We start from the raw sequence: 21,971 nt of genomic DNA on the forward strand, positions 1-21,971 counted from the left end.
TGTATAAAATAGTTTAATGTGTGTCTTTGTACATTTATGAATTAAAACATGATAAAATGACAAGTGCAAATTGTACTTTGGGTAAGAAGATAAATACACCATGCTTCTCTGTATGTGGGATCAGTATGAACTATGAAAGTGATTTCTGTCCTGAGTTACAAGTTTCCATGAATAATAATCAATTTTGTCGTGAATACAAACTAATTTTTTTACATATATTATATGGAATGCATTAGTTCATTTGACTTTTCTATAGGATGTGATAAACAACAAATTTTAGTTAACCAAACATATGAAATCTGAAAATTAATGAAGTAGAAATGAATGAACTGATTTTCTTTCAGACTTGACTCAATTGACAATAAATTTTCTTGGATTCTGTTTTATAGGTCATTACACAAAGTACTAGTGGACTAATTTTTTAGATGTTTGATTATTTAAAAATTTCTTATTATGAAAAAGTATTTTAAACTCTAGTTGTCTAAATTATGTGTCATGCTTTTATTTCAACTTTAATTTATCACCTTCAATATTTCTATAGAAATAAAATATTTCTTAATTAATTGCAGAAAGAATAAACATATAAAAGGAAAAAGTAAGGTCAATGAGACAAGCAATTGAACCCATCAGGCTAGTTGACTAAATTAGACATCTAATGTTCAAATAAGAATATTTATGAAATGATGCACATACGCTTTCTCTTTCTAGGTCAGCTGAGCCTAAACATGGAATTGTGAACCACCAGCAACAATCAAACATCTCATTCAATTATCTTCACTAAATAAAATTAATTTAGTTTAAACATGTTGAATATTCATTATTTTTCCTTAAGTAATTGCTATAAATAATCATCTTCCTTTACAGGTTTGGGAGGCATTCTTCAAAATATTTTATGACACTTTTAACACATTAAAAATATCAATTAAGCACAAAACCATACACAGTATTGAAAATCTCCCTCTCTCTCTTGATCAGATTGCATTTATTTATGTAATTAAATGTACATTCTCTTTGGTTGTAAGTCTTAAAATTCCTGTAATTCAACTAAGCTGAGATTTATTTCCAAGCCATAACAGGTCTTTTTATCCTTTACATCAATGTAAAACTGAATTCAAAGGTTCAGCCTTAATGTCATTAAAATCTAATCTCTGGTCAGCTTCATCATCTATCTCTCCTATCAAAGCTCTACAAAATAAAATTAAAAAGGATTTTATCATGGGAGTTGATAAATAAAGTGATAATGTAAGACTAAAACATAGTTACAAAAAATGTATGTTTGAGAAATGAGGGATTTAATGATTTTAAGACAAATCTAAGAAGTCTGTGATGATGCAAGAAATATGGCATCTTTGGCCAGTTAAGAATTGAAATTTTTAGTTAGTTTGGAGACCAAACTGTTTTTGAATTGATTGTAAATATTACTGCCATATGTGCCATGCCTGAAATTATATTTGTACCTGACTTTAATTTGCTACATGTATTACTATATGCTAAAATATCTCCTTTCTCCATTCTGCTATTGTTGTGAAATTGATTTCCTTTTAACGCCAATGCTTCGCTTTTAACTAATGTACTTACATGCTTCTGATCATTGAGCTATTTGATGTGAATTGTGATAATTTTATATTTATTGATGTAGTAAGTTGTTTAAGACAAAAAGAAAACCCTTATCAACTAACAACCAGGTGCTCCGCAGGGCGCAGCTTTATACGACCGCAGAGGTCGAACCCTGAACAGTTGGGGCAAGTATGGACAAAACATTCTAGCGTGATACAGCTCTGAATTTGGATTGTGATCAAATTTTTGACATTACATGGTTTTTTTTTACACAAAACAAATGTCAAGATTTTACAAATTTTACAATTAAAGATTTCTTCTTCAAACTTTTTAAATCTAAAATTAAATAGTTGGCACAGCATAGGTTTCTGACACAGAATGAATGTGGTCTAATGAACTTAAAAGTTTGTTTTTGCCTTTTAGCAATTCACTATGCTGTTGAATATTAATCCTCTTAAAAAAATGTTTGAAGAAATTTTCTTTTTATTTATGAAATCTGAAATGAGAAAAATTTAACCCCCCCCCCCTTTTTCACATCCCCGTTTCCTTTTTTCCAAAACTGATATCAATTCAAATTTCTAATGGAGTTTGCAACAATAACTACTCTTTTAAATACATCATAAAATATCAAAATGTAAAATAAAGTGCTTGTTATCACTGAATGGTAAAGATTGGTTGGTAGTAAAAGTGAATATACATTGTTTATTGTATAAAACAATAAAAAAAACTTCATCAGCAACATTTTATATTGGCAAATTTCCAATGAAGTTATTTACATAAAGTAATGGGCAAATAAAAATAGAAAATGACATCATAGTCATGTCTGGCAAATGTCCAACATACATTATTAAAAACATTTTAGATAAGATAAGGAAATAAGATGTAAAAAAACTGCTTGTTATCACTGAATGGTAAAGATTATTTTAATTTATCAGTTGGTAGTAAAAAGTGAATATACATTGTATATTGTATATAACAAAGATTTAAGTTGATTCTGGACAAAGAAAGATAACTCCAATTAAAAAAAAATCTTGCTATTGCACAATATTTTGCAATTAGATATTTCTTGCTTACTATTCTGGACAAAGAAAGATAACTCTAATTAAAAAAAAATTTGCTATTTCACAATATTGTGCAATTAGATATTTCTTGCCATTGCGCAATACTGTGCAATTGAAAAGACTTGTTATTGCACAATACTTAATATAATAATTTTAGATCCTGATTTGGACCAACTTGAAAACTGGGCCCATAATAAAAAATCTAAGTACATTTTTGGATTCAGCATATCAAAGTAACCCCAAGATTTCAATTTTTGTTAAAATCAGACTAAGTTTAATTTTGGACCCTTTGGACTTTAGTGTAGACCAATTTGAAAACAGTACCAAAAATGAAGAATCTACATACACAGTTAGATTTGGTATATCAAAGAACCCCATTTATTCAATTTTTGATGAAATCAAACAAAGTTTAATTTTGGACCCTTTGGGCCCCTTATTCTGTTGGGACCCCGATTTGGACCAACTTGAAAACTGGGCCAATAATCAAGAATCTAAGTACATTTTTAGATTCAGCATATCAAAGAACCTAACTGATTGATTTTTTGTCAAAATCAAACTAAGTTTAATTTTTGACCCTTTGGACCTTAATGTAGACCAATTTGAAAACAGACCAAAAGTTAAGAATCTACATACACAGTCATGACAGTTAGATTCGGCATATCAAAGAACCCCAATTATTCAATTTTGATGAAATCAAACAAAGTTTAAATTTGGACCCTTTGGGCCCCTTATTCTGTTGGGACCAAAACTCCCAAAATCAAACCCAACCTTCCTTTTATGGTCATAAACCTTGTGTTTAAATTTCATAGATTTCTATTTACTTATACTAACGTTATGGTGCGAAAACCAAGAAAAATGCTTATTTGGGTCCCTTTTTGGCCCCTAATTCCTAAACTGTTGGGACCTAAACTCCCAAAATCAATACCAACCTTCCTTTTGTAGTCATTAACATTGTGTTTAAATTTCATTGATTTCTATTTACTTAAACTAATATTATTGTGCGAAAACCAAGAATAATGCTTATTTGGGCCCTTTTTTGGCACCTAATTCCTTAACTGTTGAGACCAAAACTCCCAAAATCAATCCCAACCGTTCTTTTGTGGTCATAAACCTTGTGTCAAAATTTCATAGATTTCTATTAACTTAAACTAAAGTTATAGTGCGAAAACCAAGAAAATGCTTATTTGGGCCCTTTTTGGCCCCTAATTCCTAAAATGTTGGGACCAAAACTCCCAAAATCAATACCAACCTTCCTTTTGTGGTCATAAACCTTGTGTTAAAATTTCATAGATTTCCATTCACTTTTACTAAAGTTAGAGTGCGAAAACTAAAAGTATTCGGACGCCGGAAGGACGACGACGACGCCGACGCCAACGTGATAGCAATCTACGACGAAAATTTTTTCAAAATTTGCGGTCGTATAACAAGCTGATAGATATTTTAGCATTAAGGAGGCGCGCGGGTATAACTTTTTCAAAAAAAAAAACATTGATTTTTCAATATAAATTTTATTTATTACCTTAAGTAGTCGTTACTTTATCATATAGTACAAAAATCATTCCAAAAAATCAATTTTTGTTGGCCCCAGCGAACTTTTAAAATGTAGATGTCATTGAAAAAGCTCCAAATTATCTCCCTTTGGTGCAAAAAATGTCATTTTTTGGCATTAAAATTGAAATATCTTTTTTAACTCATCGGTGACCTATATTTTTCAGTGTTGTTTTCGAATAAGCTGTACATAAACTAAATAATTGTAAAATTTTAGCGATTTCTGTAATTTAGTTCTTTTTTTATTTCAATATTACCGCTATTTCTCCTATTAGTTCAACAGAAAAAAAGGACAACAAAAATGTATGCTTCTTTCGAAGGCAGATTGTGAGCGTAGATGAACGGTGACCCCATTTTTTTATTTCATTTTTCTATTAAGTATAAGATAAAGTTCATTTATAGAAAAATATAGAGAAATCCTATATTAAATAAAAAAATTCATTTAGACCCGTGAGCCCCCTTAAAACCTGTACATGAATATTAAAAATTATCTCCCTTTATAAGCTGTTATTTTACTTACACATTATCTCCCCTGATGATGTATAGTCCCAAAATGACTTGTTCTACTCCTTGTGTAGCACTATATACCCTCTCATGGCTCTCGTCTAGAATTAAGTTGATTGTTTGATCAAATCCTTTCAATGTTCCCTGAAATAATAAACATATAAATATACATTTGTAGTTCTTCTAAAAAAAGGTTCAAACTTCTAACCAGTATGTCTGCTAAATTTTCCCATACATTTAGTAATTCCTGTTATCCTATATATACATGTAGAAATATATACTAAATAAAATATGAACACAAGCGAAAAAGTATTTAAATTTGCAGTCATGTCCATTTGGGAACTAAAGTAACTTTGATATTGTCTATAGAAAAGCACTGATATAAAATAAAATGTTGTATGATTGCTTGTCAAAGTTCTGTAGATCAAACGAAATAGATGTTGAAAACAATATGGGAGCCTGTTGTCAGATGTTAAAAATTCTATATTGACACTAAACAGTTTTTATAGAATTTTTATTATAAAAAGTGTTATCACTTATCATACATTTTCATAAAAACATAAAATAGACATTAAAAAGGTAATAATCTGTAAGCACTTGGTCAAATAAGTGTGGGTCAGTAATTATAAAGCTACATGTAAATAAACAGATTTAAAGAATTTACTTGAATAATTATAGTCTAATTATGAAGATGCTTTTTTAATAATAAGATACATTGTATATGCAATAAGGTTCTGTTGCTATACTCTGCCAAGTATCATCTAATACTATGTACAATACTAGTGTGTATATACTATAAGACTATTGGTGAAACTTACCACAATTATTCTTCCATCTGCTGTGACTATAGAAACTGTACCTGATACTATGTTAAGGAATTTAAATAAACAATTGAAATTAGCTTACATATTGCATACATTTTTATATGTGGAACTATCAAAAGATAAAAAGTGGACACCCATGCTTCATCTGTTATTGTCTGTAAAAAACTAAAGAAGAGTTGTGACAGTATTGTATAGTACACAGAAATAAGACATGTTATTATAACAAAAAGTATACCATAAACAAATGGACCAAAACAAATCTTCAAAAGCTCAGCTACTATTTTTATTAGGTGTTAACATTACCATAATTCAAACGATTTACTGTACATGTGCTGTCACACAATTTTAAGATCACTGATAATACATGTATAGATATTTGTAAAAAAAACAAAATTATAATTAACTGTATTAGGAGCTAGTTGGTGCTTTCAATTTTGTAACAACAAGATTTAAATTTTCTTTCGAAGTTGCATTATTAATCTTCTTAATTCTCTCCAAAATAAAATTGAGAATGGAAATGGGGAATGTGTCAAAAGAGACAACAACCCGACCATAGAACAGAGAACAGCAGAAGGTCACCAACAGGTAACTTACTTATACAAGTATTTTTTTTCACTACCCTTAAGTTTTTGAGTTTTGAGATGCCAAAACATACTTTTTTAAATTGGTAATATTTTTTTTTTATTGGAGTTCAATATCTCAAAAAGTAAACAAAGAAATCTACTTAAACTGCATGTACATGTTAAATAAATGCGAAAGGCCTTCAATATTAGGTCCCTGTAGGCTTGTAGATAAGCAGTATTTGAAAACAACAGACACATGACATTTTCATTGTCTCGAAACTATATTATTATGAATAGTACAGATATCTATTAATGACAGACAATTACACAATCTGTCAGAGCAATGCAGTCAAGAGAAATTAAAGAAAAGACCAAGTATGATTTTTTGGTTTACTGTGGATTCATTTATTTTCGTGGGTACCAATTTTTGTGGATTGAAGAAAAACTTGCATTTTCAAGGATATTTGATTTCGTTGTTTTGGCAAATTCTGCATATATATCCTCTTAGAAAATTTGTAATTTGTTGAACATTTAAATGCATGGTTCCCCTGAACCTACGAAATCCACAAAAATTGGTATGCAACAAATAATAATGAATTCACAGTATACAAGTAATAAAATCAGAAGGTCTAAGGGATATAACTCTACCTCCAAAATAAGAAATCAGTATCAATATTTAAAAAATATTCAAATTGTAAGTATTACCCTGTAGTATAATTGATTAGATTATTTGTTAATGTGATGTCCAGTGTAAATTGCAGCAGGAAACCTGCTTTTACAAGGTCATGTGAATCTTTAGTTAGAGCTAAGCTTGATTGGGCTGTACAATCTTAATCAACTTTACATGATTATCTCCCTTTACAATTTTTAATGACAATTCTGTTTCTCACATTAATATTATCATGTATTATTTGAAAGTGCAATCTAAAGAAAAATTTGCTGACATTTTTAAGAAGTTCAGCTGAACATAACTTTATATAATAATGACTTTCACAACACAAATTGTAATTAACAAGAAGAGTGCGATTCTCCCAAGAAAATCCCAGTCACCTATATAGCTAGAACCTAGAAAGCCTTAACCACCAGTCCTGGGTCTAAACAATTATTTGAAAGTACCTTGAGTAATTAACATGCCCAATGGCAAACCATAAGAGATCATAAGAGGAAAGACAGTACAGCGAGGAAATTGTATCAACTTTAACCTTAGAATCAGGACCTCTGTGTTTGAATAAACGTCTATACACTTTTGGTATTTAGCTGAATTTTGACTCCTAGTGACCTTAAAATTTGCTTTGAATCACCTTCCGACTTCAAGCAACAATCACTTTTTTATTGTGACGTGACACTTGTCATTTTTTGGGCCCTTTACAGCTTTCTGTTCGATTTGAGCCAAGCTAGGCTCTGTGTTGAAGACAGTTCTTTGACCTAAACATAGTGGTTTTTCTTTTACAAATTATGACTTGAATGGAGAGTTGTCTTCTTGGCACTCATACCACATCTTCTTATATCTATTTTGTAGTTCTTTTCTTTTTGTTGAAATAAAGCATAAAGACATGAAAGAAGTGAGTATCAGTATTTTCTGTGACATGAATGCCAACTAGCCCCACTAGTGAAAAATAGAAAAATCCTGATGAATTGAGTCTTGCCAACTCGACCCACTTATGAAAAATAGAAAAAACCTGATGAATCAAGTTAAGTCATGCCAACTCAATGTCAATAATAATGATTGAATAAATTTTCGTTTTTTTTTGTATTCCATGTTCAAGATTAGTTTTTAGTTCAGTGGGGCGATTTGGCAAACCTGAAATTATATATTCATCTAGATTTTACATTATTTCATTAAGTGGGGCGAGTTGGCAGGAGAAAAATTAACAGGATATAACCCTTTTCACAAGTGGGGCGAGATGGTAAACCAGTTTGGGGCGATTTTTTGAAGTGGGGCGAGTTGGTGAAAAAGTGGGGTGATTTGGTGTGGGGTGATTTGCCAGTAGGGTGATTTGTCCTGTTTCTGTTTGCACCCTACACGTTCGCATCCAATTTTAAATCAATTAGAAAATGATGACTTGTTTTAAATTGCTTTGATGTAAATACTGCATGTATTTAGTTTGGTATGAGTAAACATGGTAAAACATTGAAGATTTTAAATGAAAAGCACAAAAGAGAATTGTTTTTAACAGCTTAATTGGCCCCTTTGATCTGAAACAATGACTACAGAAAAATTATAGCAAAACACTAACCAAAACATGATTAAAATGTATTTAACACAATGAAAAAATTGTACATGTAAGATTAAGAATCTCACTTTATTTTGAAACGATGAACAAAAATTATAGCAGTACACTAACAAAAAACATGCTGCTTATCAGATATATTCAACACAAAAAAAATGTTGTCTCACTTTATATTGTGACAATGACAACAAAAATATTTGTTGCAATGCACTCGCCAAAACTTGATTACAAAGTTATTAAACTGACACAAAACCAATATAAAAAGGTTTTAATGTGTAGGGAGTTAACGGACTTTGGATGCAAACATTTAGGGTGCGAAAGTGAAAGGTGGTGAACATGAATGGGTGCGAACGTGTTTTTGGGCGAAGGGATCTGGATTTGTCTGTTTATAACTAGGCAGTGTCTGCGCGTACCCGCATGTGGGTACGAATAGTCAAATTGACATTCGTAGGCTACGCGTACCCACATCTGGTTTTATAATAAAATGCAATCAAATCGTGAAATATATACAGAAATTATCGATAATATGGGGATTTCGAGTAGAACGAGTGAAGGGTATGACAAATAATATTTTCGAATTGTATTTATAAGTTAATAATATATAATTAACCTTGCAAATTAAATGCACACTGATTGAAAATGAAATATACAGTCCCTGTAAACTATAGTCCTATAATATATAATATCCGAATTTTAAGTTGCTTCCACGCCTCAGACATGTCAGAGGCAAAATATTTTTTGATGCGCTGAATGTTTACATTTTCGTCAAACATTTTGTTATTTATTAACGAAGCTTTCATAGAAGATTATTGGCATCGGCCTTTGTTTATCAGAAATAATGTATAATTATAGGCCTTAATTTTTCCTGTCGAACTTGTTTAGAATTTTTGCCTCCGTGAATACAGGAAAAAATTATTCTGTAAAACTTTAAAAGTTCTTCTTTTCTCTGCAGCTGCAATTGACCCCGAGTTTGTTTTTATATACAATTGTATGAAATTAATCGACTGATACTTTTGAACAAATTGTTCCAATTCATGATAACTTTGAAATGTCTGCCCCACACGTATATCACTCTTTTCCCATTTTAAGAATATTTATTAACCGAGAAAAACTGTTCACTTACATATATATAAATATTTACAAAACTTCTAAGTAGTTGTTCAATTTTATTCACTAATTGCGATAATTTCTGTATATATTTTACGTTTAATTCCCGCTCCGATGGCAATTTTATTATAAAACCGGATGTGGGTACGCGTAGCCTACGAACGACAATTTTGCTATTCGTACCCGCATGCAGGTACGCGCAGACACTGCCTTATAACTATTTGACGTCACAGAGGATTGAAAGCCTTGACATGCAATTTTATCAAGAGATAAGGATGATATAGACAGTGGGACAACTGATAAAAGATTGAAAGTCGGTCTTCCTATAATTGATAATTTGATATCTAAACAATGTCTATCTTGACTCTTTCTGTCTTTCAGTTTCACAGTGACCACACTCACACTCACAGGTAAAAATTGTACATAATCAAAATATACAGACAGGATATACATTTTGTAAGGTATCTTTAGATGAGAAAAAATAACAAACATAAAGACAAATAAGAGGAACATCCGTTTAAAACATAGAACAGTGTAAGGATACGATTCACATACGATTCCAATGCTGAAGCCATTTTCAAAGATTAAGATAAATCAAGATGAGTTCCGATCGTAGATTATTTCGCGCGAACATCGGAACGGCTATGGGTAATGTTCCGTGTTTCATTGTTTATTGGCTTCACACTGCAGTGATAGTTTATTTTCCAGTTGAAAATATGATCTGAGTTGTATTTGGTTTCCTTAAAGTTTTTAAGTTTCATTATTGAGAAACTCATTGACCACGAAGGGTGAGTGTAACCAATTATTCGCAAGTAGTTTAAAGTGTTCATTTAAAAGATTTCACTACAACTCGCCCCACTGGAAGATCGCCCCACACAAAATCGCTCCATTTTTTTCACCAACTCGCCCCACTCTTGTTTAACAACACGCACGAAATAGAAAGGGTAAAATATCATTGAAAATAGGTCTGACATCTCGTCCCAATCAGGAGAAGGGTCAAAATCCAGCTGAATAAAGGTATGACATCTCGCCCACAGTACTTATGATCACTTAATAGAAAGAAAAAAACAAGATGAATTTAGTCATGCCAACTCGCCCCTCTTATGACAAAAAATGCAATCCCTTTGAATATAGGTCAGCTCGCCTCATTTATTAATAAAAGAATTAAATTGTTCTGAATTAAGGACTACAAACTCGACCCACTTATGAATTAGATTAATACTTACGAAAACCTGAGAAATATGATGTTAAATTATTGACTATTGTACCTGTTTATGACGTATGTGATGTCAGCTTTTGATAAAAAAAAAAAATGAAGAAAAAAAAAAGATTAACTAACAAATGTGTACAAATATTTTCTTATCAGTGGTCATTATGAGAGAAACAAAAGTTTATGATAAGATAACTCATTACTGAAATATCAATATGGATCATTATGTGAACATGCACTGATATTGATACCTTTTCAGTGGCTTTCGCGTCGATCCGGCCCCACGTCGATCCGGCCCAAGTCGATCCGTCCCACGTCGATCCGGCCCCACGTCGATCCGGCCCAAAAGTAAAGTCGATCCGGCCCCAATAAAAAAATATATTTATAAGGAATAAAAATAAAAATATATATTAAAGTAATTCTTAAATGTTTATGATTTTTATTATAATGTTAAAGGTGTACGGTAAAAGAAAATTAAAAAATATTTTCTTCAGATGAGTATATAAAAACAACTAGGTTGATTATGTTTTTATTACAAGTTTTCAAGATTATTGGGTATAATTATATTAAAACAATTCAGACATCAACATTAATCAGCAGTAATTAGCGTTTTCTTTCAATTGACTGTGATCCTAACAAGGCTTTCATCTTGTGTAATAACAAATAGTTACATACACAACGGTACAAGCCGATCCCCAAGCTGATACATACAAACTTTGTTTTTCTTTTAAGTTCTTAAAAGAGGGACGAAAGATACCAAAGGGACAGTCAAACTCATAAATCTAAAACAAACTGACAACGCCATGGCTAAAAATGAAAAGGACAAACAAACAAGAGCAAACACGACACAACATAGAAAACTAAAGAATAAACAACACGAACCCCACCAAAAAACTAGGGGTGATCTCAGGTGCTCCGGAAGGGTAAGCAGATCCTGCTCCACATGTGGCACCCGTCGTGTTGCTTATGTGATAACAAATCCGGTAAATAGTCTAATTCGGTAGGTCAGATTCATGAAAGGGTGCTGCTGAAATGTTGCTACTTAGAAATGGAAAGTTCACAATTGGAAAGCTGAAATCATCTCTTTTGTCGTAAAGTTTTGTTTTCAACCGACCCTCATTGTCAATTTCTAGATGTAAGTCAATATATTCTCCATAAAAGGAACTGTTAGTGTAAATGATTTAAAAGTTATATATATTTATGTGAGTGTCAGAGATAGTTAGTATGTATGATGTTATTGTTATATTTTAGTAGTGCTGATATTATATTTTAGAGTGTGAAAACGTGCATTCAGTGTCATTGTTTTGTTATTTTCTTGCAATAAAGAATAATGGATACTCATATAACTTGTGTTTTTTTCTACACACAACTATTCAAAATACTGTCAAATTTATGAAAAATATATTGATATAGGAAGATGTGGTGTGATTGCCAATGAGAAAACTCTCCATCCAAATAACAGTTTATAAAAGTAAACCATTATAGGTTATTATTATATACACCAAACAAAATATCAATCCGAGTCTATAAAGACCTTGTTGATATTATAAAAAAACAAACAAGTAAATAGAAGCCTGTGATGTTACCTGAAAAAAAAATACAATTTATAATTATTATATACACCAACCTAAACCAGAAGATCAATTAATCAGGATTTGATTTAATTAAGTGATTACAAGTGGCATTACCTTAGTTCACAATCATCAGACAATTGTTGAATAAACAAACCAATTATAGACTAATGATTTGATCAATCAAGTCATTATGATGAGTTAAATTTTATAGGTTCCAGTGAACTGTAAATATTTATTTAGATATTCTGTGTATGAACAAAAAGAAAATGAAATCGCCATGAGTTAAAGTTAAAGTTATCATGGAAAATAAATTTATATCTTAAAATATGTTGAAGCTGCTATACAACCAACGACACAATAACAATCATTTTCGTATCGATTTAAAATAGTTTTTTAACTGGTACTCCAATACTTCACTTACCTGTTGTCATCCATCATCGGACACTTTTTGCAAAAAGGTTTTCTGTGTCACAAACTTCATCCAAGATCAATATAGTTATTTCTTATTTTATTATGGGGCCGGATCGACTTGGGGCCGGATCGACGTGGGCCGGATCGACTTGGGCCGGATCGACTTTGGGCCGGATTGACTTGGGGCCGGATCGGTTTGGGGCCGGAACGACCGGATACCTTTTCAGTGAATACACCATATCTGTTGATATATACTGTAAACTTTCTGTGTATTTCTATAAATATATGTATAATGCTGTGTATAATGTCCAACCATAAAATGAGAAATTGTTTAGTCTCAAAGAAAACTTTTTTTTCTAAATAGGTGCAATTTGTGTACTCGAAGCAATTCAGGTACTGTGACGTAAGGTACGAGACGACAAAGGTACGAGTTAATATAAGTAGAGGAGTTACGAACTACAGAAATAAAATGAACCCGTTACAGTAACTTTATATCGAAAAATGAATGTTCTTGGCAGAAACTTGCTAGCAAACCTTTGTCAGCAATTTAAGGAATCTTTTTCTGTGGTCGAAAGGTATATAAAAAACATTTAGACACAGTGTCTTATGACTAGATTTTATGTAGCTTAAGTTGATAACGATTAAGGTCATTGGACAGTTCAAAACAGTTTACTTTGAACTGTCAAGTGTAATGTGCATGCCTTGTCAAGTTCATCATGTGTTATTTTAAAACTAGTCAATGAGTTCTATACCTATGAACATATTCTGTACTTATCAGTTTCAAAAATTTCGAGTCCACAGATGCATCAATATTGTAAAAACTGAAGTTTAAACATATCTAATTTTATGGGTTTTTTTTGCTGTATTTTGTTATGGAAAATGGAATAAGAATTAATATAGCAGTACAATTTCGTCAATTAATTGTTGGACTCACCATGGCCAAAACTGTTAACACACCTTCAATATGGCTACGTAAACTTAATCTGTTTATCAGTTTATATAAAGTAATAACCCTCATCAATTCCTGAAAAATTATGGATCTACTATCTAGTTGTCAGAGTACATCTGAATGGGTGGTATTGATTAAGGTTTATTATGAGTAAATGATAATTGAGCTGCTCATATTTTTTGTCACTAAACAAGTTGAATCTGTTGTCAGTCCTCTATTTATAAGTAATTTTTGGGTAAAGATTGCAATCAAAACCTTATGTTACTGATTTAATTTCTACATTTGTTAATCTTCCAATCTGTGTTACTACCTTTAGTTCAACTTATATAAGAGATACACAAAATATAGTGCACTGATCATAACATTTTATACATCCTATGATGAAAAAATAAAGTAATTTGTAGACAAGTACATTGTATATATATAACACCTTCAAGATAACTTGAATATATACATTTTAGTTTCTTGTGTACAATTTGGAAATTAGTATGGCGTTCATTATCACTGGACTAGTATATATTTGTTTATGGGCCAGCTGAAGGACGCCTCCGGGTGCGGGAATTTCTCGCTACATTGAAGACCTGTTGGTGACCCTCTGCTGTTGTTTTTTATTTGGTCGGGTTGTTGTCCTTTGACACATTCCCCATTTCCATTCTCAATTTTATGTATATGATCGAGCATACATTTCTATGATAAATTTCTGGAATTGTTCATGGATAATTTATCAAATAAATATATGCTCAATCATATATTCAAGTAAACTTACAGATGTTATATACTTGCCTAAACATGACTTTATCTTTTCTGTTCTGAAAATATCTATGATGTCATTGTTTAAGTCATCTTTAAAAATTGGAGTTATCTTCTTTTGTCCAGATTTGTAGTTGAATCAACAGCAAATTAACTAAAGCAATCTTTACCCTTCAATGCTTACAAGTACTTTGTTGTTGCACAAACATTCATACATTATAATAGAAATTTATATAAAATGAATGAGTTCGTAAATATAGGCCATATGCATGTCCACTATCAGTCCAACATAAGTTAAATAAGTGAATGTTTGACATGTATTTCCTTCAGAAATATATTTCTTTATAAATTGTACCAACTAAGAACAATGTACATGTATATATACATATTATACATGTAAACCATGATGATAATGGGAGTTTTTAACGACCTTGACTGGCTATACATGTACAGCCCTCAAACAGTTGGTTATAAAGGAAACAATTGTTATTTCATTTGTGTATTTGTAAGGCTTTTTATATGTTTGTATCTGAATATTTTAAAGACTGTATGTGCAACTATGATTAAATGTTCAATACAAACAAGTATCAATTTTTAATCAGGTGTATTATGAAGTATGTATCATGATTATATTGTAATACATGTAACTACTCCCATTGAATTTATGTACCATTAATTTTAAGCTGTAAAAACTGTTGACACCTACATTTCATATCTCAACAAATGTAACTTGCAGTTAAATTAAATCTAAACACATGCATGACATGTACAAGATTATACATTGTATGATATCAAAAATTAAATATAAAAAAAATAACATTTCTTGAATTTACACTTGTCATTGAACAAATGTTGGATATTTGTAATTATATCTGAAAGAAGAAATTCTTAATTCTACAGCTAAACAAGTACTGAAAGAATCACCAAAAATGGCAGAAAAGAGAAAATTCCACATTCCATCTGCTGCTGAAATTGAAGATGGCAAGAAGGATGTTGCAGAAAGCTTCAGATCAACAAGCATTTTCAAGACATACCGTGAACAAAAAAAGAATGATCCTTCAGATGAGATTCAAAATAAGAAACCCAAACTACCTGATGTTTCAATTAAGAAAAAGGCAGAAGTTTCATCCCGTCAAAGTAGTCTTGGGAACCTTCAAACAGTCAAATCCTCAAACTCAGGTTCAAGATCTACTAATTCAATTGATCAATTTGCAAAACCTTCAGATTCAAGAAATACTTTCATAAAACCCTCCACATCAAAAGACAATGCCCCAAAAACTAACATATTTGCCAAGAAAGAAGATTTAATGCTGGGAACTGATTCAATTGCTAAGACAAATTCAACAGAAGAAAATGCACAAAAACTTGCAATTCCAGGGAAAACTAGTTCACTCCTAGTTCACCAGAGGCAAAGGGGAAATCCAATTTTGAAGTTTGTACGCAATGTTCCATGGGAATTTGGGGATATAGTTCCAGATTATGTCATGGGGCAGACAACTTGTGCATTGTTTCTAAGCTTACGTTACCATCAGCTTAACCCAAACTATATACATGACAGATTAAAACAGCTAGGAAGAAGTTATGAGTTACGAGTGATGTTAGTGCAAATTGATATTAAAGAGCCTCACCACTTGCTTAGAGAACTTGCTAAAATATGTATTTTAGCTGACTGTACACTTATTCTAGCTTTCTCAACAGAAGAAGCAGGGCGTTATTTGGAGTCTTATAAAGTATATGAAAACAAACCTCCAGATGCCATTATGGAGAAAACAGATCAAGATTTTATGGCTAAAATGACAGACTGTTTGACTAATATCAAATCAGTGAACAAAACTGATGTGGCTACTCTAATTTCAACATTTGGATCTTTGAAAGACATAGCAGAAGCAAGTCAGGAAGACTTATCATTCTGTCCGGGTTTTGGACCACAGAAAGCAAAGAGAGTGCATGATTTGTTTAAAGAACCATTCCTACGAGCAAATAAAAATAAGGATCTGAAATGAAAAATGAATATTTTCATATAAGATATCATGTGTACATATTAGTTTCAAATTTTGAACTCTTATCTCATAACCTATGTGTTTTCAAAAGGTTCAGCAGAAAATGTAACTAATTATGAATGTCTATACATTTGTATTTATAACAAGATGACGTCTTTGAATTTATCATGTTTATGATACATGTAATAGTAATACACTGTACAATGCTGTAAGACTAAACATAATGTAGACTTTCAGGGTAAAAAAATCCTCTCTGTAAATGGTGAACATGTCATGATGTGAATAATGTAATTTACTTTTCAGAAATTGTTAAGACTTGAAACATATACAAATGTACTATCAATGACTATTATGTTAAACTTCTTTTCATTTAAATTTTCTTTTTAATAAGTCATGTACAGAATAAAATTCAGATTAAAAATCAGTAAACAAGCTTTCTCTTGTGCTTTTGTATTTTTATTGTGAAGACTTCTAGATTATAAAAAGATAATGTTTTCATTTTTTTGGTATATTAGTTGGCAAAGCTATAACAATGGGTAATTGCATACAGTTTAAGTACTTTGAGTAGCAACTTTTAAACATTTTGTGTATTTTGCTTTCAAAACTTGTTGATGATTGAACATGTACAAAATGATGTATCTGCTGGTTATTCTATAAGCATGTAGATTGTGCACTGAAATACATATTACATACCATACATATGTTAGGAATCATCTGATGACTGAACTAGTACTGTACATGTCTCCCAAATAGACTTGAATGCTTGGTATTTGATATAGTTAAACAATGTTAAATGATACATTTTATCATTAAATCTTCAGTTTATTATTACTACATTGTCATGGTTGTACAGTAACAGTACTACATTGTCATGATTGTACAGTAACAGTACTACATTGTCATGATTGTACAGTAACAGTACTACATTGTCATGATTGTACAGTAACAGTACGACATTGTCATGATTGTACAGTAACAGTACGACATTGTCATGATTGTACAGTAACAGTACGACATTGTCATGATTGTACAGTAACAGTACTACATTGTCATGATTGTACAGTAACAGTACGACATTGTCATGATTGTACAGTAAAAGTACTACATTGTCATGATTGTACAGTAACAGTACTACATTGTCATGATTGTATAACTGAGTTTGACCTAATAGTTTTAACTGTACATAACATGTTACAGACCTTCTGGTATTGAGAACTGTTTTATTACCTTTTCGTCTTGCTTTCAAAACTCTAAACATTACTCTGGAAACTCCGAAATAAAGTTCATGTATGTAGTGCAAAATGAAATTGGTACTAAAAGTGTAAGATAATCATAGGCAAGACTAAGATGATTAATTTTCAACAAATGAAAAGAAAACATCATTTACAGTTGATGTTATATATATATTATCAACTATCGTGACTAAAGGTCATCATTTGGCCTTCAACTATGAACAATACACATAACATTTGATAAGCTATAAAAGGCATGAAAATTACAAGAAGAGAACAATTCAAATGATAAGACTAAACTAAAGACCTTATTTATGACCCTTCCAAAAAAAATGAAAAACAGATATGGCATACAGCAACCAATAACCACTAAAAGAGAGACTCCTGGCATAGAATTGCTTACTTTCAAGAGTGAGCTGAATTAACATAGATTTAATTCATTGAATATAATTATTATTCAGAAGTTTAATAAGTATGAATCTATGCATCCTTTAATAGAAGTCACACTAAACTCCATAATCATATACCCGGTACATGAATTATTTTTTTAAATACAAGACTAACAAGACCAGAGGCTTCCGACTTGGGACGCGCAAAAAGGCAACATGTTAAGAAGGTTTTGTTAGTCCTCTAGCCAATGTCATGAATGTAGAAAAAAACAAACCAATAGCACTACAAATGTAGGTACAGTAAAATTCAGTTTAAAAAATTTGTAGTTAGAAGTCAGACTAGGCACAATGATATGTAACAAAAGAAACTTTAAATAAAATGACAATAACACATAAATTTACAAAGGAATACTAGCAGTTACTGACATGGCAGCTCCAGACCTGGATTACACTAAGTTCACTTTATCATCATGATCATGTATAAATCTGTAAGATTTTTACAGTCAAACACAACAGTCTGATCTATAAAGAAAATACAAGGGAGATAATCAAGATTTACCATAACAGAAGATGCAAATATTATCAAATTTTGTTCTATTTCAGAATCAGAATGCCTAATTATGCAAACCACAATATTTAAATAAATCAGGTTTCTTAAAAACTTAGATATTTAAACTGTTACTTTCAGATGTGCATTTCATACCACAGCTGCCATTAAAACACAACATACAAAAGGACCATACCGATATGTTCCTATTCTGATTCCAGTAGAAGAGGTAGGACATAATCCTTTGAAAGCTTTGAAATGTCACAGAACTGGAGGAAGAGGGCCTGATGGTAAGTGTTATAGGATAATAACAGTTCACCTTCTGCATGGAAATGACTATAATATACCTATACAAACTGATAGACTAATTTGTCACAGCATCATTAAAGTGGAGTTAAATTCTTATAGAATTGTAGGTATGTTTTATTTTATCACCATGCACTTTCATTACTTGGCTGTGGTTTTCTACTGCAGTTGGTTCAAATTTCTGACCAGTTGAACAATTTGATTTCATAAAACAAATGCAATTTGGTCAGAATTTTGAATAAGTTGCAAATGGTGGAGAGCAACACTAACAGTCAAGTCACTGTAAGCACATTTGAAGTAAGAATACCATGATTTTGAAAAAGTGTATGTTCAGACTGCAGGATTTTAAACACTACTAAAGGGTTCAATGCAATGGGAATAAAAATTAATAGGAAACATGGAATGAATGTTGATTTGACAACAACCCAAAAAAACAAATAAAGAAGAAAAATCATCAATTATGTTGAGAGTAACAAAGTTATCCATATTGACATGCTAGTTATAATGCATGTGGCTCTCTAAAAAATTGTGATGTCACATAATATAGTGTATCATCTTATATGTACGAGCAGGACTTGTAACTGTTTAAGTTTGCTTTTGAATTAAGAAAATAATGGTTTCTTATATAGGTAGAATATGGAATCACAGAAGAGCTGGTGGAAAATTTGACCGCAAGTTGCGAATAGTAGATAACAAGAGGACTGACTTTGGCGGTGAAACAATAGTGGAGAAAGTTATCTATATCAGATATGATCCTCTGAGGTCAGCAAAGATTGCTGCAGTAGCCGGGGGATCCAGGAAACGTTTTATTGTAGCCACAGAGAACATGCAGCCAGGTGACATCATCACTACATCATGTGATGTAAAAGAAGAATCAGGTAAGCTTGTATAAAAATTAAAACATGAAAATTTAAGATGTGTTAGGAAGGGGGGAGTGGTTGGAAATGTTGGATATTCAATGAAAAAAATATTAATATTTTCAGTTTACAAAGTCAAGTTTACAAAGTTTTTACAGTTTACAAAGTCAACTAAACACATTATTTTTTAAAAACAGTTGTTGGCATGACACGGGTTATGTTCTTCTCATATATGTTATGATGGTATGATACTAAACCCCTAACGGGAAGGATTGTGCCTGATGTTCATATGATGAAATCATAATCTTTCAGTCAGTTTAATTGAAGTTTGGAGCTGGCATGTCAGTTAACTGCTAGTAGTCTGTTGTTATTTATGTATTATTGTCATTTTGTTTATTTTCTTTGGTAACATCTTCTGACATCAGACTCGGATTTCTCTTGAACTGAATTTTAATGTGCGTATTGTTATGCGTTTACTTTACTACATTGGTTAGAGGTATTAAGGGAGGGTTGAGATCTCACAGACATGTTTAACCCCGCCGCATTTTTGCGCCTGTCCCAAGTCAGGAGCCTCTGGCCTTTGTTAGTCTTGTATTATTTTAATTTTAGTTTCTTGTGTACAATTTGGAAATTAGTATGGCGTTCATTATCACTGGACTAGTATATATTTGTTTAGGGGCCAGCTGAAGAACGCCTCCGGGTGCGGGAATTTCTCGCTACATTGAAGACCTGTTGGTGACCCTCTGCTGTTGTTTTTTATTTGGTCGGGTTGTTGTCTCTTTGACACATTCCCCATTTCCATTCTCAATTTTATTAAGATTATACATGGTCAAAAGTTCAAGGAGAAAAATGTTGTCCAGTCTTCATCATACATCAAAACAGTACAAGTTTATATGGATAAAAATCTTATATACATCATGTACTTCTTGCAAACAGGGCTTAAAATATTTATGTCAGAGACCAATCAAAACTCTTTTGTACATTTTGTACTATTGAAGTGTAAGTTCAGGAACCAACTTCAACAGGTACTTTAATTTACAGAAAGAAAAAAAGCATAAATATGTTGATAGCCCAAAATATGGTCTTTATGGTCTATACAAAATAGACAACGGTCAATTTTACCAGTGGGAACAACCATAGTTACAATTACAATTTCGAAATATAAAGACAGTAAAATTTTCTTTGAAAATACATTATCTATATGATGCTAGCAAAGTAAAATGAACCTTTCAGAATATTCAATTTACTTGAATGATAATGAATCCAGCTGTATACTTTGTGTCAGATCTATAAACACACAGTTCCTTGACTTTTGTTGGTAGACAGCAGGACAGTCAAAGATTTTGAATATCAAATTTAGATAATGTTCATAAGAGGGGAACAAATCATTTTATTAAAGCTTCAGGGAGCTCTCATCAAATTAAGCATAACAAAAATGTATGTGCTTCATTCAACAGAATTAAACTGAGTTCTTATACATTTTAACATTACAGGTGTCAAACTGAAAGAAGGTGATTCCCGTCCACTTGCAGTTATACCATCCAATACAATGGTCCATAATATTGAATTACAAGTTGGGAAAGGAGGTATTATTGCTAGAGCTGCAGGTTCATATGCTCGTGTTTCCAAGCAACTTTTAAATGAATGTGTGCTGAAAATGCCTTCAGGAAAAGAAATTGTGGTCTCCAATAAATGTATGGCAAGTGTCGGCCAAGTATCTAATGCAGCTCATAATACAATAGATATTGGGTCTCCAAATAAATTACGCTGGCTTGGAATTAGACCTAGAAGTGGCTTCTATGTGGCTCCTCAGGACGCACAAAAAAATAACAAAAAGAATAAATTTCTTAAGAAGAAAAAATCATACCTTAAATCACAAGAACCAGAACAATATGTTAAATTTACTTTTTAAATAAAATCAAATATTCAATGTATGATTCAATTTGTTCTTTTCTTATTCTGTTATTGTATTAAAAGATTATGTCAGTTTACAGTTATTTCTCTTCCCTTTCATGCGAATTGGATTTCCTAATTTGTATAAATAACCAAGTGCTCTGCAGGGCGCAGCTTTATACGACCGCAGATGTCGAACCCTGAACAAATTCGGCAAGTATGGACACAACATTCAAGCTTGAGACAGCTCTGAATTTGGATTGTGATCAAATTTTTGACATAATATATAGGTTTTTGTCACAAAATTAATGTGGTCAAAGATCTAACAAATATATTCCACAATACTGTTCAATTGAAGATTTCTTATTGAAACTTTCCAAAATTCAAAATTTTGACATATGAGTTTCTGACACAAAACAAATGTCAAGATCTTACAAACCTATTGCACAATATAGTGC

At 31.6% G+C, this 21,971-nt stretch overlaps 2 protein-coding genes across 3 annotated transcripts; one reads left to right on the plus strand and one right to left on the minus strand.

Moving 5' to 3' along the window:
- Nucleotides 1–10,227, minus strand: LOC139490793 (U6 snRNA-associated Sm-like protein LSm8). The gene is made up of 4 exons (XM_071277794.1): nucleotides 9,940–10,227; nucleotides 5,489–5,529; nucleotides 4,687–4,814; nucleotides 1–1,185 (listed from the first exon to the last, which is right to left on the minus strand). Exons 1-4 carry the CDS (start codon nucleotides 9,968–9,970, stop codon nucleotides 1,095–1,097), a joined length of 291 nt encoding a protein of 96 aa, XP_071133895.1. The 5' UTR covers nucleotides 9,971–10,227; the 3' UTR covers nucleotides 1–1,094.
- A 2,794-nt stretch (nucleotides 10,228–13,021) lies between these two features.
- Nucleotides 13,022–21,611, plus strand: LOC139490794 (DNA excision repair protein ERCC-1-like). 2 transcript variants are annotated; one of them, XM_071277821.1, is made up of 4 exons: nucleotides 13,022–13,165; nucleotides 18,599–18,747; nucleotides 19,393–19,641; nucleotides 21,114–21,611. In XM_071277821.1, the coding sequence occupies exons 1-4, from the start codon at nucleotides 13,092–13,094 to the stop codon at nucleotides 21,530–21,532; spliced, it is 891 nt and encodes a 296-aa protein (XP_071133922.1). In that variant the 5' UTR covers nucleotides 13,022–13,091; the 3' UTR covers nucleotides 21,533–21,611. The 2 variants fall into 2 exon arrangements, with proteins under 2 accessions (XP_071133922.1, XP_071133911.1); XM_071277810.1 differs by lacking the exons at nucleotides 18,599–18,747; nucleotides 19,393–19,641; nucleotides 21,114–21,611 and adding an exon at nucleotides 15,190–16,734 and having other exon boundaries at nucleotides 13,034–13,165.
- Nucleotides 21,612–21,971: the final 360 nt, after the last annotated feature.

This window comes from Mytilus edulis, chromosome 1 (assembly GCF_963676685.1).
Source record: "Mytilus edulis chromosome 1, xbMytEdul2.2, whole genome shotgun sequence".
Taxonomy (NCBI): domain Eukaryota; kingdom Metazoa; phylum Mollusca; class Bivalvia; order Mytilida; family Mytilidae; genus Mytilus; species Mytilus edulis.